This window comes from Indicator indicator, chromosome 4 (genome assembly GCF_027791375.1).
Source record: "Indicator indicator isolate 239-I01 chromosome 4, UM_Iind_1.1, whole genome shotgun sequence".
In the NCBI taxonomy this organism is placed as follows: Eukaryota; Metazoa; Chordata; class Aves; order Piciformes; family Indicatoridae; genus Indicator; species Indicator indicator.
In genome coordinates this window covers 45,809,278-45,834,170 of record NC_072013.1, presented here as the reverse complement: position 1 = coordinate 45,834,170, position 24,893 = coordinate 45,809,278, and the positions used below count along the sequence as shown (strand labels likewise).

The window sequence follows — 24,893 nt, the reverse complement described above, 5'->3', positions numbered from 1 at the left end:
GGGAGGCTGCCGAGGATCGCGGGGGAGCCTCCCCTCGCACAGCGGGGCGCGGGCGGGGCCGCTCGGCGGTGCCTCTATCGGGCCAGCCTGCTGCAAAGAGCTGGGGAAGCGGCTCTGTTGAAATCCCCCCCGTCACAGCTCCTAAAGGCAAGGGCTTAGTGCCCCCGGCCCCTGACATTGCTGCTGGGCCAGCTCCGGCCCGAGGCCGCAGGCGGCGGCCGGCCGGGGTGTCCCCGCGGGGCGGGCAGTGGCCGCAGCGATCCAGCACGCCGGGGGACTTCCTCCTCCTCCTGCTCCTCTGTCTTCCTGCTACCGGCTGAGCCCGCAGAGGGCTGGGGCTGCGGCTCCCGGGGTGCAGAGCCTCGGTGCCCGCGCTCACTTCGCGACGCTCCGCGGAGCTGCAGCCGCCTTCCCTCCTCCATGGAGTCGCTAGCACTTGCAGCCACCGCCGAGGCACCTGGGCCACAGCTCCCCTGCGGGTCGGTGTCCACTAAAACTGGCTACCTGAGAAGTTTTTTTTTTTTGTTTGTTTGGTTTTTTTTTTAAGCACATAAAACTGTTCTGATCTGAGGTTTTCTTAAAAAAAAAAAAAAAAGTAATATCGCTCCCCCGCTCCTGAAATAACTGTGAAATCAAGAGCCACCTCCTCGCCAACCCGTTTGCAGTGTGTGTGAAAATGCCATCCCCGTCGAGGGTGGATGTGAAATCTGATCTTCCCTCAGGTTCAACTGAAAGACCAAAATGATTCATGCTTGACTGTGTCTCCTTGATATTTCTTATTTAGATTTTTCCTGCTTCCTTCCTCCTGTCTCCTGCTATATGCTCATTCCAAGGGGTCCGTCAAATACTCGAGGAGTGTAAGAACAATGATATAAGAAACATTTCCTTGACGATTTTTTTTTTATCAAGCTATATAGAACAAAACCAACATTTTGCAAAACATTTCTTGAAAAGAAAAGCAGCCAGTGGTGGTTAAAAAAGGGGAGGTTACATGGCAAGCCACTGGGGCATTTAATAGTATCCTCTCTTTCCTTCTCAGCTGCACGATATTTGGTCTTTATTTCAAGCAGTCATTGTGAATGTCCGATTCTTGCCTTCAGCTTTAAGAAGCTTGCTCCCCACATGATGGACATCAGTTTTGCTAGCAAGGGTGGCACCACTGGTTGCACTCTGACAGGCATCTTCCATATGTGCCTGCAGATGAAGGGAGATAACGCTTAGCAAAAAGGGCCATGGGCTTGAGGAAGCCAGGCTCATGCAAGTCCCTGGAGAACCAGGGAGAAGGCCTGTGGCTGTGGAGCATGAAAGAAGCAGGGATAGAAATAAAGAGCAATGAGGGCTTGAAGGAAAGATTGAAGATATGGAAGGAAGGGATATAAAGCAGACAGTAAGCGGAGAAAGGTGTACTGAGTGGTCACAGGTCTGGAGAAACATAGGGATTCTAGGAAAGGCTGATGACTGCAGGTAGCAGATGGTTGATAGGGGACAGCATGAATGTGGACCACACCTGGAACAGCTGCCTGCCTTTTCTAGGGAGTGAAAAAGTATAGGAAAGCAATCTACTGGCTGTTGTCTCCCATGCAGATGATAGAAGACATACAGTGGAAGTCCACCTCTGAAGAGCAAACAAGGAAGCTTGCTTTTTTATGTGTGTGTTTAAGGTTGAATTTTGACCCCAAGCTGACGTCATGCAAATCAAGGGTTGGCTGATTCCCTCTAAAGGCAAGAGATATCAAAGGAACCAGGTTTAAATGAAAAGTTATTCATGTTTAAGTACCTCCTGATCTGGGCTGTAGGGAGAGGGTGGCTCAGGGGTTTCAGAGGTTGCTATCACCTTTGCCAGTGGTCAGGAGTGACCATGGCTGTTTATTCGCAGTATGCATCAGGCCCTTTATAAAACTGTGGAAGGACTTGGCCAGCTGCTGCTCTGTGCAGTTTAAGGACTTGCAGGGTAGGATCGTTATGTATTTCTTGGTATTATAATGTCACAGGTTGGTTTTATAGCATGTAAGAGCATGCGGAGCATACTACTGCAAAAGTTACAAAGCAACAGGCTATAGAGACTCAGGTTAGATAAGGGGCTGGCTGGGTGGAGCTGGTGAACAATGCACGAAAGTGCTTTTCTTTCACTGATCTTGGTTCAAATTAAGGTTAAATTCCAAGGGGAGCATATTTTTTTTCCCCTCTCTCTCTCAACCTCACTCTCTCTCCCTCTCTCTCTCTCTCCAGGAAGAGATTTTAAAGGGCATCGTTTTCAGTTAAAAAAAAAATCACAAAGAAAGATACATGTTAATACAAATGTAGCATTCCACAGCGGGGAGCTAACTGCTGCTGGTGTCGCACCCACAGTTTTTACTCAGCCAAATCGAGGTCAGCAGTTTCAGCACCTGGCAGGACCAGGATTGATCCTGCTGTCATGGAGAGGCTATAGCAAAAGTAAGACCACATTCTAGTCACAGAGTCTATACAGAAAAAAAAAATACTGATGTACAGAAGTAGAAATTTGGATTATGAAAGTAATACATATGCTTTAAGTATTTTTTTCCCCACTAAAATGGCACAGCTCTTACTTTTCGTGATTTAGAAATACATACCTTTAACCTTGGAAATTAGGTGAATTAAAATCTGATCTGTGCATTCATTCATGAAACATGAATTTTGCTACCAAATCTACAAAGTTTTTACACCATATCTAAAGGAAAAAGGCAACAAAGCTTCTGGCTAGCTACTCTGAGACCTGCTATTATTGGGGAGGGAAGTAAAAAGAAATAGTTGGATCAGTTTCTTCACAAAACAAATTTCAGAGAATTTGTTTGGCAATCTGTCCATCATTAGTTTTCTGCTTTAGAACCAATGTTTCAGGGCACCTTAAGAAAGTGCAATAGATTCTGTGTCCTTCCAAAAGCAGAATTGTGGTCTCTCCTGTGATAAGCGCTACCCAAAGTGCTGGGGCAAAGGTGGCACACATTTAATGCTGGCTTTTCTTTGGTATGACAAGAGCTCTTGAAAATCAAAGGTGAAATCTGTGGTCTTGATCCCATGAGATAGTAGGAGTTTGCTGTAGAGGAGTTCTTGGCTTTCAAAGGAGTCCACAGGACCTCTGCCCGAACACTGCTCTCTGACTAGACGGGTGTGGTCAGCTCTGCCATGCTCAGGGCCACTTGTTAGCCCTGTGATTGCTTTTGCCTTTTAAGATATACAAGACAAAAATGTTATATGCCAGCACAAGCCACCATTTCTCTCTTAGTAATAGGACTTGTTTGCCACATACACAGTACATACTACAGAAACAGAAACAGAAACCCCACAATATTTCTGAATCCTTTTCCCCACTAAAATATTTTGACCCATCCGTAAAATGAATGAATGTCCTCAGAATTGACCTTCAGTAGCTCCCCGTTACTATAAGAAGGCTGCAGCATGGACTTAAGAATAATTGCTTGATCAATTTTACATGGCTTTGCAGTCCAAGATAGCTGTACTAGGTCTATTTCAACCAAAGTGTTAATATTCCTAGGAATACTTTGCTCCAAAACTACTGCTACTCCGTAACAGTCCACCTAACTAACACTTGTAAGTGTTGCAGAGCACACAGCTCTGATAGCATTACTTAATCAAACAGTAGTAATTTAGGGTCCATCAGTGCCATAGCTGCTGATTGAATGAAGCTGCTAGTGATGAACCTGAAGTCCAAGGTACCAGCTGGATATTCTTCTAGCTGTGAGGGGCAGATATTGCTGTCAGGCAGGGCAAAACTCAAGTGAGTTCAAGATTCAGCCTCACTGAATTTGTGAAATGCCTGCCAGGGAGGGTGGATGCTCAGTGCTGGCATTCAGCTCTGCAGTCTGCTCTTGTGATATATTTCCTTACATCTCTGAGTCCTGCTTTTGGTCCCCCTCCTCCCCCCTACTTAACCACCATCAGTGCAGTGTTTCACACCTTTTTTTCATGATCAGTGCAGTATCACTCTTTCCACTCAGCGGCTGTCATCCCTCACTGCCAGCTCTGCTTGCCTCTTGGCACTGCTCCCTGTCATGCTCGTGCCAAGAACAGCCTCACCCCCTCCCTGGAAGCAGTGCAATATTCCTGCCCATCAGATCTGCCCCCCAAATCACTTCTTTACATTTACATTCCATTAACCTCTACCTAGCCACTATTCTTACCATCCTTTGACTTAGCTCAAATTACAGTGTAATTAAAATCACCACAGAACACAAGATTAACTGCAAAACCTACCATTTTATTTTATTTTATTTTATTTTATTTTATTTTATTTTATTTTATTTTATTTTATTTAGCAGCCTTATCAGACATTTATTTGGTTTCAGCAATTTGGATTTTCATATGGGATGCATTTCTTTCCACCTTGGGCAAGATCCATGGTCTGGCAACAAAAATACAGGACACAGCCATCAGCATTAATGAAGCAGAGTCCACTGAAATGAACTTCCTAGCTCTTTTTAACCACCTTTCTCTCATCTTACTCTTCCATTATAATTTTCTGCCTCACATAATTTTCTGTTTAGTCTCTTCCACATCCTGAAAATTTTAGGGAAGAATGGACTACAAATACACATACTCTGAAGGGCTGTCTAGGACTAACACTGAGCATGAGGTGCTGGGGTGATGCTCTGCGTTAGAGAAGGATCATGGTCCTTGGAATCATAAAAGTACACAGTAAGGGCAAGGAGAGATCAGCTCCATATAGACCATGTCTGAAAGCAGCAAAGGAGTGTTGTGTCCAAGTCAAGCATCTGCATGCCCAGGAATTAGAAATGCCTTACTGTCTGAGCAATACCTGGTAAGTGATATCAGAAACCCTGATCACTTTATCCAAGAGAAGACTAATTGTGATATGTTCATGATTCCCAGTTATCAAAATGGAGAAGGAGTTGGGGTAGTAAATTGGTTTTTAGGTTCTCAGGAAAAAGAAGTGTAGTGAGACCTACTGGATTGAAGTTGAAAGAACACAGACCAGGAAACAAGTTCAGTATCAGCATTTCTCTATCTCATATATATATATATATATACACATATATATACACAAATATCAGTATCCTATATTCTGTAGAGTCCTTAGTCAGGGATCTATTATTCCTCACACATCTGTAGTTCCACCTGAAGATCTGGGACCTGCATTAGGTGTAACAGACCAAGACATGCTGGAATGAATGCCATTCTGGTTGGCATCCAGCTTTCCTAGAGTGAATGCACCAGAAAAGCAACAGTAAATCAAGTGGGAGGAACCTGTCATGTGGGGTTTTTTTATGCTGAACTATTCTATAGAGTTTCTCATCTTTACAACACACAGCAGCTTTTCAAGCCAAAGAAATAGTTTTTTTTTCCCCTGTGGGTTGAACTATACTAAGTGCAGATGTTATAATCACCATAAATCGACATGGCAGCTAGCTAGATACAGGCATTGCCTATGAATCACTTAGGTAAAAGAGTAACTGAATAGGAACTAAATACATAATTTACAGGTTTTGCAAACGAGGGGGTGGGGTGGAAGGAGGGAACAGGACATGCCTATGACTGGTGATGGTATATCTCACACACATCCTGGGTCAAGAGTGTAGTATGTGGTTTAGCCTGCCAGACCTCAGCTCACTTTAATACTAGTGGAAAGCAATAGTTGCAGCACCTAGTTAGACACTTGCAGCAGGTGGTTTTAGAAGAGCTCTAAGAAGATAAAATGTCAATAGTGCTGGAAAAAAACCCCAACAACCAACCTGACTTTTAATGAGTTAGTAGGTAGCAGGTCACTCAGTAACAATGGTTGCTCTACAGGAAACAAGGTGGTGAGAGGGTGAAGTTCTGGATAAAGCACCTCACAACATGTCAAGTTAGTCATCTGCAGACCAGATTCCAATGACTGGAAAATTACCAGGATAATGCCACTGCTGAAAACCGGGATGGATATTTAAAACAGGCAGTTGTGGATTTGCTATATAGGACTACAGAGAAGAGTCCTGTGGGATTCCCCAAAAACACACAGTGATGAGAGTGCGTTTTCTTCAGGTACAGGCAGTTCAGATTTATAAGAGTCTTACTCTAGAGGCTGTTAGAGCTCTGGGGAAATAAAGTTATCACGAGCAGACAAGCAAAATGTGGAGGAAGCAAGGCATTTAGCTGCTTGAAAAGCAATTGAGCCAAGTTTCTGCATTATGTGATAAAAGAAGAGCAAAACTGTGGAGCTTTCTGGCCTTACTTCCAGCACACACTAAGGCAGTTTTTGTTGCTGTATTCAAATGTTTGATGCTGTAGTTGTGCAGATATGAGCAGTCCCTCTCCGTCTCCACAGACATCCCTGCACACCAGTGGTACAGCACTTAGTCAAGCCTTTGCTTAACACAGAGTGCAGGGTGAGTTTGTACATCTTTGTCCTTGATGCTCCTGCACTTCAGGTTTTCAGAGCTGAGCAAACTTGTCCTGAAGTACTATAAATGGATGCAGTTAATTGTATATGGAATGCCTTTGGGTCAGAATGGGGGAACTGCAGTCCAGCAGTGAGCCCTGCTCTGTGCAAAATGCCAGCCAGCCAGATAGACATCTCCAAAGAATGAATTTCTGAGGCAGATTTCACTCAAGGTGTACCTACATTTGTGCTTTGCTTGTGTTAGGGGTTCATTTTAAAAACACTCTCCCAGCTACCTCCAGTTTCTGTGCTTTGGTTCACGGCCTAGAGCACTCCTGATGTACTCAGGATCTCACAGAAATGAAATGAAACTCAGAGATATGCTTCTACTGCCCACTATCAGGCAGCCCAGCCCAGGGACTACTATGTAGCTAGCCCCAAATACACAGCAATTGGCTGTGGGGGGCTCTGTGCCATCTATTTGCTCTAGAGGTCTGTTTCTGCACTGCCTGGCCTGGTAATCTGGACAGTCTCAGCTTTCCTAGCAGAGGTGCAGCCATCAACTAAACATAGCTCCGGTTCATGCACCTGTGATGTGTTCCTCACTCTAAAAAGAATGTGCAGAAACACTGAACATAGTCCAACAACCAGATTCTGTAAATGGCTTAGGCTGAGATTTGATTGCCTGAATAAAACAGAGGTGAATTTCAGGCAAGGACAAGAGTTAGTTGTTGTCAAGGGTAGGGATGATATTAAAAATTAGCTTCCAGTCCTCTATGGACACAGAAGCCAGTGGTTCCTGTGTGCTGGGACCACACATGGTACCTCAAGATTCTACAAGGATCTGCAAGGCATGGTCACCCTCCACTCTTCCTTCCTCCCTTTCTGTCTTGATCTCTCCTTCCCCATTTGGCTCACCAGCACATGCAGAACCACTCCTCTTGGCCACAGATACTCTAATCAATATTTATTTAGCTGGCTTTTATGGGGACCTGTTGAATTAAGGAAGAACTTCCCTCAGTGCTCGTTTGATCTGGAGGGCCAGCTGATTATTCTCTACCTTGGCAGCATATGTGTGTGCATCAGGCAAGGAATCGTGCACCCTGAGGGAAGGTGGAACATGGAGCATCTAGCCAGCAGAAGGCATGACTGCTTACCCTGTGCTGCTGCTGAACCTCAGTTACTGCACATAGTGCAGCTGCTCTCACAGGATAATATTACGTGGGAGGAACAGTTGGTCTCCCAGACTACCCAAACCTTTCTGATCCCCATTCCCTACGACAATGCCTTCACTTCCACAGTATTGTCCCTGTATATTTGGATGCCTCAGAACTCCACAGGCTCCCCTTTGCCTCCAAGAGAGCCCTTCTCCCTTCTGCAAAGCTAAATATTGATGAAACTGGCAAGAGATTAAAAATAAAATACATTAGGATGGTAAAATTCAGTTTTGTTGATTCTCCTGGGAAGTTTCAACCAGTTCCAGAGATTTTTCCATGTGCTGGTAGCCAAACATTAGCCTATAAAGCAGTCCAACGGAGGTATTATTATTAATATTAAAGACTACAAAATACCTTTTGTACATATAAAATTTCTTGCTGGAATGATTTTATAGCTTGACTTAAAACAACTACTGAGCAAATAAAGCCACATTAAAATTTAAGCCACTGAATGACAGCTTTGCCATGGTCCTTACTTTTCTTCACAAAGTGGCAAGTTGTCATCCAGGACTAATAATGGAGAAAACCTAGAATGAATCACTGAGAGATGTATATTGGCAAGGACTAGATCTTCCAGATGTTCTTAGTGGTCACTATCCGGGCTCACTGAAAAGGCCACAGGCCCTCAACCTGTTTGCCACTGCCTTCCTACACAGAGCTACCACATATCCAACCAGCTAGCTTAGCACTAAGCCTGCTAAACTAAAATTATTTGGGTTAGACAATCCCTGCTCATTCTCTACTTGCTTGGACAGGAGAAGCAATGACTTTCTAAGCCAGAGAACAGGAGCCATGGGAAATATGATAAAGACCTGTGGATGGCTAGAAGAGGCATTTCCTGAGCCCACCTGAGCCAGAACAGTGCTTTGACACCTGGGAGTGCTGACTGCAACAATAGAAGGGGTAAGATCTGCCTGCAAAGTCCTCAGTCTGCTTTAGTCAATTCTTGCCCCTCCCTTCTGCCAAGGGAAGGAAAAGAAAACCAACTCCAGGACAGAGAGAGCTTTTCCTATTGAGCTATTCTATTTTATTACTTCAGTACACCTTTTCAACTGGTTTTCTTTATTGCCTGGTCCTGCACTCACTATCAGTGTTAGTACTTACTCATGATAGTGGATTGTATGTCTAAGAGTAAAAGCAGTGCAGGATTCTTGTATTTGATTAATTCTGCAACCAAGTCTTGGCCACCAACATGAAGCCCTAAATTCTAAAAATACTTCTGGCTTTACATTTGTGATGTTTAGTTGAATAGATTTACCAGAGTAAATGTTACCTTAAAATTGATTAAGGTAATGGCAATATTTTACAATTGACAATAAACCTCCCCACACTCAAACCCAATTCCTTTTTATAGGCTATTTTAATAAAGGGATTACAAAATACAAAAGAGAGAGAGACAGGTAACCCGAGATGCAATTTTGGAATGCAAACTTTTAGTTCAAATGTGCAAGCTCAAACTTAACAAATGTTTAAAATATTTGAGTTTTTCAAACAGTGCCAAAACAAACCATGTCTTTTCTAAAGACTACATATTTAGCTAGGCACTGGCAATGTAAATCTTTCAACCATTTCAAGTATTTGTTTAAAAGCCTCCCGGAACACGTGTGTTCCCAACAAAACTGAAGAATGAAATGTTTAGACCACTGAAGCTCAACAGCTGACTTATAATCACCCTAATAGGAAAATGCCACTTTGTTTTTTTGGATTTGTGAATACATCTTATTTACCAATGCATGAGAAGAACAAACAGAGAAAGTCTACTTCTGCAGACTTGATGTGAAACAGTACAGTGATAAGAGTCAGTGTAAGTAATTACAGAATTGTCAGGGTTGGAAGGGACCTCAAAGATCATCCAGTTCCAACCCCCCTGCCATGGGCAGGGACACCTCACACTACATCAGGCTGGCCAGAGCCTCATCCAGCCTGGCCTTAAACACCTCCAGGGATGGGGCTTCTACCACCTCCCTGGGCAACCTGTTCAGTGTCTCACCACCCTCATGGTGAAGAACTTCTTCCTAATATCCAATCTGAATCTACCCACTTCTAGTTTTGCTCCGTTCCCCCTAGTCCTATCACTACCTGACATCCTATAAAGTCCCTCCCCAGCTTTCTTGTAGGCCCCACTTAAGATACTGGAAGGCCACAAGAAGGTCTCCTTGGAGCCTTCTCTTCTCTAGACTGAATAGCCCCAACACATTCAGCCTGTCCCCATCAGAGAGGTGCTCCAGCCCTCTGGTCATCCTTGTGGCCCTTCTCTGGACACGCTCCAGTATGTTCAGATCTTTCTTGTAATAGGGGCTCCAGCACTAGACGCAGTACTCAAGGTGGGGTAATGCTGTGATCACAGCAACCACAGCATCAGAGCAACTGCTGGTCAGTGATTTCCTGTGCCTCAGAGCTTCTTCTTTCACAGAAGGAAAATCTACTGGTACAGATTTGTACTGGGGCACAAATTAAAAAGCAAAAACCCAACAAATCTAACAACTTTCTTCTGGAATTATTCTAAATGAAGAAAATAAAGGCACAAGGAAATCCTGACATTTAGACAGCAAGTTCATTTGTGTACATGGATTACAGATGTTACAACTCTTGATCATCTGATAAGAATCTTTATAAAGCCATTCAGTTTGAAAATTAAGGTATCTTGCAAAACACCCTGTGACTGGCAATGAAGAAATAAATAAATAAAGGTGCCCAGGCCAACATATTGACATTATGAAACTATTTCAATATGATGGCTTAATTATAAAAGCAGTTTTAATATTCTACCACATTAATGATTAACTAATGAATCTTGCTTTCTGGTGAACGTATTTAAAGAGGAATCAAACCCACTTCGTCTACAGGATTCCACTAGCCAGACTGAGCTGGCTCTGAACTTTTCAAATATCAGCAGTTTCCCCAGCACTAGGACAGAAAAGCATGACACCAATCCTGTGGGCTGAATCAAAAACAGTACTAAATGACTAAAGGTCCACAGTTCTTTTCTGTTAAAGTTGATTTGTCACAATATTGTTAATTAGTGAGGGCTTAGGGAAGGCTTACTATGAATATAATTACAGAGCAGAAAAGCATTAATAATGCTCTTATCCCGAGCCAACATGATGCTATTTACATATTTTACCCTGGCATATACCAAAAATGGCTCCCAATGAATAATGTGCTGCAAGATCATCAAGAGAAACACACAAAATCTCATGGGGAAGGATGTTTCTGAGTATCTCAGTGCTCTTCAAGACAGCAGAGATACTAATCTGACCAGTAATTACAAGTGTCACCATAAGCATTGCCTCTGGTGAGCCACCTTTCATCATGAGCTGCTGTTCCATTGGGAGGCAAATGAATTGCTACTCCTGGTATCTAATCCAATGCAACTTCATCCTTCTCTCATAAATGAGGGACAGAAGTGACAATTGCATTTGCCTGCTGCATAGGGGCAGGCTTCTTTTAACTTTCAAAGCCCTGCACAGACATCAATCAGTTCTAAATGAATAAAGTATACGAGAAAAGCCAATTAATCTGTGTTATCATTATCCCCTTTTCTAGTCACCAGATCAGAATTCCTGCCCTTGTTACACTGAAAAGCAAAACTCAGACTGGGTTCAACAGGGCCAGAAATTCATCTGAGGGTACTAAAGGCTGGGCCTGTATTACCAGGACCTGTGTGACTTTTGTTGTTCACTTCAGCTGGTGAAGAAGAGAAAGTGTTTTGACATTAACACACAGATGCCTTTGCAAACTCCCCCGAGGAGCCTAGGCACCTCTCCAGGGGCTGCATACCTTTTATGACTGTCACTAAGGGATTTGCCAAAGACCACACACCAGGTTGTTAGTAAGCAAGAGCGAGAACACAACTGTTTCTGAATCTTCATCTCTGAGCACAGTAAATTGCCCAAGGTTCGCTTCAAAGAAGACAATTATTGCTATCTGACTTTTCAAAATTGACCCCTAATTCACTTATGAGTTCAACTAAGTTATCTACAAGATGATAAAATTCTCTGACTTAAAAGGCCACTCTATTTCAGGCTACTTGGGACAAGACATGAGACAGAACCAGGAAATATTATTTTCACCTTAGGTACAATGGGTCAAATGAAAAATTATGAAGCAAAATGATCACCTACTTTTACTGACTCTGGTATTGCCCACAATCAGATGTATCTGACACCAAGCCTGTTAGATGGCTTTTGCCTGGTCCATCCTACTTGCCCAAACTAAGCCAGTGGACACAGAGAGGGGCTGGAGCACCTCTCCCATGAGGACAGACTGAGAGAGTTGGGGCTGTTCAGTCTAGAGAAGAGAAGGCTCCAAGAAGACTTTATTGTGGCCTTCCAGTATCTTAAGGGAGCCTACAAGAAATCTGGGGAGGGACTTTTTAGGGTGTCAGGTAGCGATGGGACTAGGGGGAATGAAAAAAAAATAGAAACGGGTAGATTCAGATTGGATGTTAGGAAGAAGTTTTATACCATGATGGTGGTGAGACACTGGAACAGGTTGCCCAGGGAGGTGGTAGAAGCCTCATCCCTGGAGGTGTTTAAGGCCAGGCTGGATATGGCTCTGGGCAACCTGATGTAGTGGCAGGTGTCCCTGCCCATGGCAAGGGGGTTGGAACTAGAAGATCCTTGAGGTCCCTTCCAACCCTAGCAATTCTACAATTCTACAAGATGCTGGAGGTCAAACAGTCTTATTGTAGGAAGCCTGCACTCACAAGATATTTGTGCAGAGGCAGAAAGACTTGGGGGAAGCTTAGGAGCTGTCGATACTCCTAGGGGAAGGGGAAATGCAGCACATTCATGCATGGGAAACCAGCCCTGATTTAGTAAACTTGCATTTCCAAAGCGGCAAACAAGCTTCCTCATCAAAGCTGCCTAGGAGAAAGTGGGAAGATTTTTTACATTGAAAAGTAAGTAGTTCAAAGTTAGATTAAAACAATGGGTAAGAATAAATCTATTGTTTTCACAGTGAAGGAAAGTCCTACAAGGATCTTTGTCTCAGATCCCATGTTGCTCAACTTAACTAAGAAATCACCTTGAAAAGGTGGAGATGGTGATACTTCACATCACTGCATTCAGCACAGAAAGGCTGATGATACTATGTTACCATGAGTAGTAAAGATGAGCTGTGAGAAGAGATGGAACAGGAGTTAATGATCACCAGGGGACTGCATGTTAAAACAACAGAGGACACTCAGTACCTGTTGATGCAAAGCTATGCCTTCAGAAAACAGTTCTGTCTGCATATGCTCCATGATGCACTGAGGTGAATATTCTAACTGAGGAATGAGATCTAGAGTTGTTGTTATTATTACAGAAATATTAATTCCAGTAAATCATCTCCCATAAAGCAAAGCCAATAATAGAAGTGTTTACAAATAGCATAGAAAATAAACCAGACACCATTATTGTGACAACCATAAAAAACACAATATGTCTTCATCTTGAATACCAGGCACAAATCTGCTTGTATCTCAGTAAAAATACTGCAGATCTGGGAAAAAATTAATTAACATGACAATGCCAATTAAAACCATGAGACAGCTCCTTTACAAGAGACTAGAGATTCCCTGTGGAAAAAAGGTAGTGGGAGAAGGATGCCAAATATGTAAAAATCTCAAGGGACATGGAAACAACATGAACAGCGAATGGTTCTTCACCATTTCTCTGATACAAAATCTATGTGACAGAAAATGGATAGAGATGCTTCATAAAAAAATAAAAGGAAATATTTCTTCAAAACATCATCAACTGCTGGATGCCTAAAGTTGCAATGGGCTCAGAAATAGGTCATGAGAAAATGCTGCTGAATACAAAATCACCACCCCTGGCTCAGAAAGCTCCTGAATAACAAACTATTGGGAGATCATTTGGGAGAAAGGTCACTAGTGCTGGCCTGACATTATAGCATTTCCAGGCACGTTCTGCTGATTGTTGCCAAAGGTAGTCCTTGGGCTAGTTGGACCTTTGGTCTAGCACAGTACATTAGTCCTTACGTTTTTACCTTTATTCCTTCCTCACCACTTCCTTAGAGCAGAAATTGTTCAACAGCACTGATGGGTCAAGATATTTTGTCTTTCACCTAAAGGATATCTTGTCTTTCACCTAGTGCACTAAAGCTAATGAGGACAGGAAGAAAAAGAGCATCTGAATGGCCCAAGAGCTGGAGAGAAGCACAAGGGAGGTGGTGAAGGGGCAGGGATTTGGGGGAGACAGTCCTCTGCTCTAGAAGCATTAAACTTTCTTCCCACTGAATAGGTGTGCGGGAGAGACTCCAGACTCACTGGTTATCTTAGGATTGATCAGAGGTCAAAAAGGAGCACTTGAGAAGTTTCTAGAAGTAATTTGGGTAAACCTGGCTTGGTAAACCTATGCTACTCATATCCCCACAAGGGGTTAGGTTTGGTTGACTGAAACTAGCAAGAGCTTAGTTTTGCAGATGATGAAGATTTAACTTGGAAGTGTGTGGAAGGAAAAGCAGGCACTGAAATGTCTCCTCCTATGCAAAATTAAAATGACATATTTTTTTTCAGCTAGACTGCCCTATCATGACATCTGCACAAGCAAATATTAAGAGGGAAGGAAGCATAACAACATTAAACCCAAAGCAGAGTAGGCAAGTGGAAGCCTTAGGAGCTACATCCACTCTGCCTGAACTGGCTGGTCCTGGGAGTAGTTTAAAGCCCACCATGCTTCTGAGATTTATTACATAATTTTGTCTTGGAGATTACAGATTCCTTCTAGAGCAGGTTTATATCATATGAGTGCTGACCTGACCCTTCTGCTCACCTTTGGTCCTGTCACAAAGACATCCCAAATACAGAGAGATGGCTGGGTCACAAATGTAACTCTAGGTCCAACTCTCCTATATCTGTAAGGCCTATATGGTCTGTGTACCCCAAATTATCCTCCTCATCCCTCAATTTCCATTTCTTCCTTCCCTGTAGGAGTCTATCCTTCAGCCTTCCAGTTCAGTCCCAGGGCACTTCAGGAGTGCATAAAGCAGAGGGTTGCCAGTCTGGCCTTAAACACAGCCTGGACAGTACTCCTGCCTGGCAAAGCAACCAGAGGTCTAGAATAAACAGGCAAAAGTCTTGTAGTAAAGGGCTGAGGGACCCACCTTACACTGAAAAGGTGAATTTTGACTCTATTGGGTGGTTTCTGAATATCTCAGAGATTTTCCCTTATATAAGGCCGGAGGAGTGGCTAAAAAAAAATACAGGACAACTTACCCACCATCTGATATACTGCACAATGTCACAAGGCTTTCATGTTGCAATTTCTGAAGCTGTGCCTCCAGTGAAACTTAACTGCACATTTCTTTCTAGTGCAGACTGAAAATGCCATGTACTAGCAGCAGCTATTCAACTGTCACATAAGCTACATATGTAGTCTTCCCTTAGAGGTAGCCACAGTCACTAGCTGCAATTCAACAGCCTATGAGCAAGGAGGGAAAAAAAAATCTCCAATTTACTAGCCAGAGATATTTCTTGAACGTGAACCAACTTTATCAATTAATGTATTTAACATACAAATAGTGGACTGTTTGCAGCCTCAACAACATCACAAAGGACTTACATTTTGAAACTGTCCTGCAGGATTTTGCACCTGAAGCATTTGAAACCATGACCAACCTGTGCCTCGCAGCAGACTATAACCTAGTAACACAGAGAGGACAGACTGCTAAAATAAGCATCCAGCTAATTTTTTCACAGTACACATTGCCACAATGCATCTGCTTAAAAACAAATATATGTTTGCAGCGAAACATTTCAACAAATCACAGAACTCAGCAGCAAAGTAGTTAAACATTTATGATTTGATTTTATCTCAGCTTGGAATGTCGCTGGAGTGTCCCACTTCTAACAACTGTTTGCTAAGTTAAGGCTTTAATGTTTACACAGTGCTGAATGAAGCAGCCTGGTCACCAGATGTGAATGCTTCCTTAGACTAGAGCTTTCAATCAGATCACGGTCCTAATGGTCCCTGCTCCAACCTTCTTCCTCAGGACTTCCACCAGCCTTTCCAACCTGAGAGGGGGTGGGGGTGAGGGAGAGGAGAGAGAAAAAAAAAAAAGGAAGCTAAGGTTAGGAATGTTCTGGCTGAAAGAGACAGTGTTTGCACTGAACCAAGCTGTCCTGGTGGTGGTCATGCTCAGAAACAAAGCACTACTGTAAAAGACAGACATTAACAGAAAATGTAGACAACTTACAAAAACTTTTAAACTTACAACCCAACCCATTTGCAGTCAGTGATATATAGCAACTCACTTTTCTTTTGTAGTGTATGTAGTGTCTGAGGTTCCTGCAAGGCACTAACAAACCCCCTGTGCAGCAGTCCCGTGGCACATACAGACTTTGGTGTAAGCAGGACATTCAATTCTTACACTTTTTAAAACATGAGCGGTCCATGGATCTTGTTAAACATAACACTTAGCTGTTCCTTTCCCTCAAAAAATATCCTGCTCCTTACCCAACAGTTACCTTTATTGTCCAGTTTATAAATTTATGCCTAAATCCTCGTGTGTTTTATGTAATTTTTCTCCCCCCCAGAATACTCAACAAGCCAAGTTTCTGAGGATGTGGATGACGATATATTGAAGGTGGTCTGCATGATTACGCCAACACAACTACAGACAAAAAATTACAGTTTAAACAATCAGGACAGAGAGCCACTTAATCCTCTCTTAGTTTTAAGGCACAGGCTATAAGCATCTCATTGGCTTAATTTGTTCTTTCCTTTCCTGAGAGACTTGGGGCTGTTCAGTCTGGAGAAGAGAAGGCTCTGAGGTGACCTTATTGTGGCCTTCCAGTATCTGAAGGGGGCTACAAGAAAGCTGGGGAGGGACTTTTTAGGCTATCAGGTAGTGACAGGACTACAGGGAAGGGAACAAAGCTGGAAGTGGGGAGATTCAGGCTGGACGTGAGGAAGAAGTTCTTCCCCATGAGAGTGGTGAGAGCCTGGAATGGGTTGTCCAGGGAGGTGGTTGAGGCCCCATCCCTGGAGGTGTTTAAGGCCAGGCTGGATGAGGCTCTGGCCAGCCTGATCTAGTGTGAGGTGTCCTTGTCCATGGCAGAGGGGTTGGAACTAGATGATCCCTGTGGTCTCTTCCAACCTTGACTGATTCTATGATTCTCATTAGTTAAATATGTAGGCAAGTGCAAAGGGCTACACTTGTTCAGGTTTTCTATGTGCACACATTTATCTTCAGCACTCCAGTAATCATGCCTTCAAGTTATTTCTTCAATTTATCCCTATTTGATGGAATCTTTCAACGAAAGAACACCCACAAATAAAGCAATCATACAAAAGCAGACCCTGTGTGCAGTAGAACACTTCTAGAGCCATGTACAGCACATTATACACAAAAATTCCACAATGGATAAAAGAGTTGCAGGTTCGAATAGCTGTATTCACTGGTGCAAAGTCGATCATTTTTTCTTGTCTCAAAAGACAGTTTTGGTGGGGGTTTGGTAATTGGTTATACTATATGAGGAATGCAGACAGGAAATAAAAAATAACACAGCTTTATCAGAGCTGCAAAATTAATTTTATCTCATGGGTGCATTAGTAACTGCCATGCAGCAAAACTAGTTAACACGTCGTGGATTTATTGCCACAAGTCATGACTAATGCACATGGTACGTATTGAAACACTCTTGTTTTCCAGGAACCACCAAGCACCATGAAGCTACACCTTTTATTGTACTCACCAGGTGACTTAATTCCTGAAATGAGATTAAGAATTCACCACCCTAACATAATTATCAGACACCAGGAAATGTATTTGGAAAGTTCAGTTGATTCTAGCTGATCCACAGAGACTGTAAAGGAGTCAAAGCACAGGTGAAAAACTACCTCTTGGCTATTCCTCTCCCTTCAGCTTTGCCTTTTTAACCAGATAGTACATTTTTCCTGGTTTTGTAACATACATCTACTGCACTTCTTCATCTTTATGGAGTCAACACCCAGACAGTCCTAACTCAGTGCAGTCAGTTACTGCAAGTATAAAGTCAGGGCTTTCACAAGTTTATTGCTTCTGAAACTTTTCTCACAGTGGATAAATCAACATTTGGACTCAATGATCTAGGGAGGTCCCTTCCAACCCCTAACATCCTGTGATTTTCTGTGTTCTTAACTCAGTTACTGATGGCCATAGTTTCCTCAGGCTCTCTGAGAAGTTTCCCTGTTAGATCAGATGTCAGTCCATGTGCAATTTCAGAAAGCAGTGGTAGATCAGTCCCCACTTTCAGTTGCACCTATGTGTTCAGAAGTACAACAGCTTCCTCAGCCAATTTATCACTAGAGTTTTCTCTCATACTGCTACCCTTTCTAATGTGCTTCAGAGACATAAAGCACAGGGCAAAGATTTCACAGTATCTGGACAAACAGAAGGTTTGGGCTGCAGATTGGTTTTTTCTTTTTCCTGTGAGACAGCATAAACCTGAGATCAAGGCTTATTTAAATAACTGTTCAGTTAAAAGGAAATAACATGTGGCTTCTTCAAGTGGGGGAAAAAATTACTTCAATAATTGAAGTTTCTTCTGGGGAGACACAGGTTGGAGGTCACTGCTCACAAACTGTCCTGCAATTGGGCTTAGATATGCACCACTCTGTGACCAAGCAATGACACTGCACACCAGAGCAGAACAGGTTAGTGAAGAGCTGCCCATGTTTGAAGAGAAATACCACTGGGATGAAAGTAGCTGTCTTCTGTTTAACCTTGAAACTGTCAGGCTTCATTGAAAATAATGAGGCTTAACAATCATAGCTTCTGCTTTTCAAATGAATAATGACTGAAAGAATCAAAATGAAGTATCCCGTACCAAATATAAACCACACAGGGATTATTTGCCTTTTGTTTCAGCCACGTGTGGCTTTGCAAATTTATTTATTCTTTATTAGAAAACAGAAAGAAAGAAAAAAAAAAGGGCAGAGGGGGATTAAGAAATCATACCTTTGAAAGAGATTTAAATAGTGATGTAAAAGAGAAACTGTAAGAGCTACTTATAAGATAAGATAAGAGAGGGAAAAATTCACCCCTGCGCAGACACAAGACCCAATATATCACTGCAATCCCATTTAAGCCCACAAAATAATGCTCTGGGCTGAATCAGTGGTTAATAACTCTTGATATAGGCCTCAGGGGGCTTTTCGAAACGATAATCCTGGACTCTTTGTTCACCATGGGCCCAACTCTGCCATTCCAACTCACATTAAGCAGCATTTTTCTTGGTGAGTAATAAAAGGCAGCTGACAAGGCTGGCTGTGTCAATGAGGTACCACCTGCAAGAGGTGAGGGTGGCACACTCGCCCCTTGTCCATAAGGCTCTGTACCCGGCTTGGTGGGATGCTGCAGGCAGCTCCTTTTGGAGGCTGAGCATTTTCACTGGCAATAAACTGAATACCTGAGGATCAAAGGTAACTTAAATATTCCAACAGATGAATGGGAGGTGCTGGGAGTTAGAAGTCTCAGTGTTCACGGAGTTTTATTCAAAATATGGAAGACGCTGACCTGGGGAAGGCAACTTTTATTACTTTGTGCAATCATGATACATCTGCCAGTATATTCTTACCTTATTTTACTTAACTGAAAGCAGTACTGACTGTGTTTGCATTCTAAGACACAGATTTAACAACTGACGTGTATAAATGCATAGCACAACGCTATCTTTTCACAGAATCACAGAAACATTCAGGTTGGAAAAGACCCTCAGGATCACCAAGTCCAACCAATAACCCTACTCTAAAAGGTTCACCCCTAAACCATATCCCCAAGCACCACATCCAAACCACCTGTAAACACATCCAGGGTGGGTGACTCAACCACTTCCCTGGGCAGCACATTCCAATGCCTGACCACTCTTGATGTGAAAAATTCTTTCCTAATGTCCAGTCTAAACCTACCCAGTTGTAGCTTGAGGCTGGACCCTCTTGTTCTATCACCTGTGAGAAGAGACCAGCACCAGCCTCTCCACAATGTCCTTTCAGGTAGTTGTAGAGAACAATGAGGTTTCCCCTCAGCCTCCTCCCTTCCAAACTGAACAGCCCCAGCTCCCTCAGTCTCTCCTCATAAGATTTATTCTCCAGGTCCTTCACAGCTTCCTTGCCCTCCTCTGCACTTTTCTTGAGGTGTAAGCAGGGACATTCACTGAATTTGCATCTCACTAAGCAACCAACCAAGCCATTCAAGTAGGAAGTATTTGGGTTTGTATTTTTGGTGATACAGTGCACAGCTCTGATGCAGTGCTGAAGGCCAAACGTGCAAGGACAGATAGACACCTTTAGGAATGTTTAACAAAGTCTCCTAAGGTCTAACCTCTCGTTTTCAGAGATTTCAATTTCTTGCGTAGAGAACCTGGGAAGTGCCAGGTAGGTGACCCTCACTACTACTTGGGAATTAAATAATTCTAGAAAATCTGTCCCTTAACAAATAAATCCTATTAGCAAATGCCATTTCAGCATGCTCTGCAGAATGACTGTACTGTGCATGCAAAATGAGTAGAGAATTACATAATGAAGAGAGCAATAAACTGTGTATTCAGATGGATAGGTATAACTATTGGGTTTATTTATACTGACTTGCCCATGCCCAAAATCATTAACCCCTGTGGTTTTTTGGGGGGGCTAGATGGAACTTGAACTCATGAAAAGCACAAAGATGAGAGCTAGAAATCTTTATCTATACTACCTGCTTCTGTAATGCTCATCTCAGTGCTTCCATGAAATAGAATAATACCTGAAAAATTTGGAAAGGGACATCTGGTCCATTATTTAAGCTAGGAAAATGCATCATTGTAGAGTCTTGAATTGCAGAGGCTTAATGTTTCCTCAATACAAATTTGGATCTAAGCAGGTGAAGCTGTGTTTACCTACAGAACTAGAAAGATATTACTGTGTCCAGTTCTGGGCTCCTCAATTCAAGAAAGATATTGAGGTACTGGAACGTGTCCAGAGAAGGGCAATGAAGCTCATCAGGGGCCTGGAACACAAGCCCTATGAGGAGAAGCTGAGGGAGTTGGGGCTGTTTAGCCTGGAGAAGAGGAGGCTCAGGGGAGACCTCACTGCTGTCTACAACTACCTGAAGGGAGGTTGTAGCCAGGTGGGGGTTGGTCTCTTCTCCCAGGCAACCAGCAGCAGAGCAAGAGGACACAGTCTCAAGTTGTGCCAGGGAGGTATAGGCTGGATGTTAGAGGGAAGTTCTTCACAGAGAGAGCGAATGCCCATTGGAATGGGCTGCCCAGGGAGGTGGTGGAGTCGCCATCACTGGAGGTGTTCAAGAGGAGACTGGATGAGGCACTTGGTGCCATGGTCTAGTTGATTGCTTAGGGCTGGGGGATCGGTTGGACTGGATGATCTCACAGGTCTCTTCCAACCTGGTTGATTCTATGATTCTATGATTCTTGTTTGAATATGTACTTTTAAAAGTGTTGCTAAGCTTTAAGAAAGTCCTCATCCTCAGAGGAAAGCTACCTAAACAAGACTCTTGCTAGGTGTGTCTTCTTCAAGACAAATTCTCAACCATTCTCAATTCCTCCTCCAGTTATATCAAACTGTATTCTCTCATCACCAATGAATACAACTCAAAAAAATGCCTGTGTAGAGTGTATATTGCTATATGGAGTGTTCTTGCATAGCTCCTGAACTGTTTTGAGAATCTGCTTTGATTTTTAGCAAAGTCTTACAGAGCTTAATCCCCTGAGTATAAATAATTTTGATTTTAGATCCAGCCTCCATAAAGCAGACTCCAAATCCTTCCTGACAGAGAATTTTATTCTCAGAAGTTTATGCTCAGAAGCTGGATGCAAAAATGTTACCTTCTGGTCTCTACTGCTAAATCTTTTGCTCCTTTTTGGCTTGCTGTCCTCTATCATGCTTTCTGCTGAAGTGCATCTCTGAACTGTAGTTTGGGATCAGTAAAAAACTCTGCAACTGTGTAAATCCACATAGATCAGCACAGCCTCCCACACTGCTCCATCTCTAGCCAAAGGAATTCACCCCAAAGGAGAGCACTGTCCTTTATCCATGAGTTCTGAATATCACAGATTTATACAGTCACAGAACCATCTTTCCAGGACAAAATGGATACCCAAATGAAAAAAAAAGTGGATCCTTCAAGTACCCCATGCCCTAATCTGCAAAGCAATATATAGACTATCTGAAAACAATAGCTTCTACCTGCAGATGGAGGACTTTAGTGATAAAACCAAAACCCTCCTGGATTTTGAAATGCTATATAAAGGCTTATAAACCTAAACTATAACCCTTGGCTATCTTTCCAGTAGATAAGATTAGGCTCAGGCTATGAAGATGGCCTTACTTGTGTTATTTTTTGACTTCTTGTGGAATGTGTTTTGCTAACACTAATTCCCTTTAGAAACCACCACAAAACCAAGCATTTGCAAATACATTAGGTAACTAAACATGCACTGGACAAAAGCATTACAAGCAGTTTAGGAGCAGGACTCAGTGAATGACTGTTTAGTGAACGGTCACACAAACAAATTCACTTCATTTCATCTGGGAATAAAAAAACCTCCTGTCCTTTCCCCTCTCCTTTCCTTCCCCCTCTCCTTTCCTTCAGTCTTCATTTTGGGCATATTTAATCAAACTCTAAATGGAGTACCCATTTTCAGGCATTTCCTCTGACACAGAGAAGAGAGGCTGCTCTCATACTAGTCTTGCTCAGAAACCAGTCACTTGGATAGGATCATTTACTCAGGAGGCTGGAGGAAACTGGTTCAGCTGTATTATCTGTATGAGGGAACTGGACCCCAGCTGCTTCCCTCTCAGAGGAGTGGTATGTGCTGTGTGATGAGAACAAACCATCACTGGTTTGTTCTCAGTTTCAGATGTTGAGACTGCTCCAACTGAATAAAATGCTTAGTCACTGGATTGAAGCCTGGAATGCAAGGATATGATCTCACAGCAAGTGGCCTATTTACCATGCTACAGAGGCATCACCCTCTTGCCTCTGGGTGGTTCTGTGACTATTTCATTATTTTTATTCCTCAGTTCAGATACTATTTTTGCCACCTCAAGAGCCTCTCTTTTGAACAATAACTTTTGACCAACTCACTAACAGACATTGCTGGTTGCATTTAATGGTCATACAGCAGTGTGTAACAATTCCTTCTTAAATCATCATAGTGGCAAAGATTACAGGTGGTTCAGATGCACCAAGCTGCCTCTCTCTGCTTAACAAAGCTCCTTCTGCATCTTTTGGACCAGAGACTGGGTGTCTTTCAAAATGACACATTGGAGTTCAGCAGTGCTTTCAAACCTGATGCAGGAATTGCAGAGCAAAATTCAGTGCCCCATGTAAGACAGGTGGCTGGACTGACTGGTGTTAATGGTCCTTTCTGGTCTTAAAACACAAGTCTTAGAGACTGATTTAGCAGCATCAGCGAGCTCTAAACTGTGGTAGACCACAGTGTTGAATCTAATCGCTCCAGGCACCGCTGCCAACTCCTGCCTGCCCTGCTCTGTTTGTAATGTCACTCCAAAAAGTATGTTCCATTAAACTTACAGGCCTTACATTTGGCAGGGCAAACCATTCTGCCTCTGAAAAGTACTGTCACAAAACAAGCATTCCTATTAAATCCCTTTCAGCGTCTTCTCAACCCAAAAGAGTAATTCTGTATATGATTAAACTTAGAAGTAAATACAGCCAGTTGGGCTCCTGACAGCAGACATATTTCAAAATAAACCTGGCTTACACAGGCCTTGGCTAAAATATTAAGCCTTTATCTGTGGTCCACAATAACTAATCTTGTCAGATTGTTTGCTCTCTACCTTCTGTTTGGAAGATTATGAGCTAGCTCACCATTACTATTCACCTTGTGCCATCACTAGCAGCAGGAAAAGTGAGTTGTAAACAGAGCTGGTCTATTTTGACAGCATTTCACCCTGCTTTGCATTGATGTAGATTGCTACACAGCACAGGATAATACAAAATCAGGACTTTGCATCTATGCTGGATTTAATGCCATCTTGTGAAATGTATTGCTGCTGTGCTTTCCAATGCTCTCCCAGAACAGCATACATTGATTGCCTAAAATAAATGGGCTTATGAGAAAGAAAAATAAACCCTGAAGCAACTATTCTGTGACTTCATCTCTATTTCAGTACATCGAGATCTACAACATGCTCATTGTACAGACCAGACTCTTACTACTGGAAAGATCATTTCCATTTGGAGCATGTGGATGATATTAAAGAGTTAAAAAATTAACAGTAACTGAAATAGGGCATACACTGGTGTATTTAAGGCTGAACAATATTCAGCAGATTATTTAATCAGATCCCAGAACTTCACTGAATTACTCCAGCTGGAGTCCAACAGTTTATATGCCAAGTTAACACAAAGTTTACTATTTCAATTTGTGCAAGAAAAACCTTCCTCCATAAGCTTGAATTACTTTAAGGGCTGGAAATGACTGTTTCCACACATTTGATGTCACAGCTGCTGTCTTTTCCTTTGTGAGAAATCTTGACATGGAAGCCTATTCCTCACAGTGACAGCATTTCCTCAAAGTTTGTACTGCTAAGAATAGATTGTCTCGCCAAATTCTTCTTGCAAGTCTCAGTCATCTGCTTAGGGAGAGCCATCAGTTTTACCTTATGCTAATGTATACTCCCTATATTCCCCATAGAAATTATTCTGACACATTATTTATCAATTTGAAGAGGGAAAAACATTATTTTCTCTCAACTTCCGATGAGCATTAATCCTGTCCTTTGGTATTGATGTTTGGTATCATTAGAGCACCAGGAACCACAGGCAAGCTTATTCTTTCTAAACTATTTTTCACCTTCTTCGTGAGGGCAATCACAGTATCACAGTATGTTAGAGTTTGGAAGGGACCTCAAGAGATCATCAGGTCCAATCCCCCTGCCAGAGCAGGATCACCTAGGATAATCTGCACAGGAATGCTTCCAGGTGGGTTTTGAAAGTCTCCAGAGAGGGAGACTGCACAATCTCTCTGGGCAGCCTCTTCCAGTGCTCTGTCACCCTCACTGTAAAGAAGTTTCTCCTCATGTTGAGGTGAATCTTCTATGTTCAAGCTTGTACCCATTGTTCCTTGTCTTATTATTGCACACCACCGAAAAGAGCCTGCTCCCTCCACTTGACACCCACTCCTCACATATTTATAGACATTGATCAGATCCCCTCTCAGTCTTCTCAAGGCTGAACAGCCCCAGGGCTCTCAGTCTCTCTTCATAGAGGAGATGCTCAAGTCCCCCCTAATCGTCCTTGTGGCTCTCCATTGGATTCTCTCCAGCAGTTTTCTGTCTCTCTTTAACTGGAGAGCCCAAAACTGG

The 24,893-nt window shown here is 42.7% G+C and overlaps 1 protein-coding gene across 1 annotated transcript in view; it reads right to left on the bottom strand.

Moving 5' to 3' along the window:
* Window positions 1-15,531: 15,531 nt before the first annotated feature.
* The window catches only part of MIPOL1 (mirror-image polydactyly 1), a 201,385-nt gene continuing 192,023 nt past the window's right edge, over window positions 15,532-24,893 (bottom strand). Inside the window, exon 12 of the mRNA XM_054400707.1 lies at window positions 15,532-15,598. Within this exon, the coding sequence (XP_054256682.1) occupies window positions 15,532-15,598 (67 nt within the window). The remainder of the gene's footprint in view (window positions 15,599-24,893) is intronic.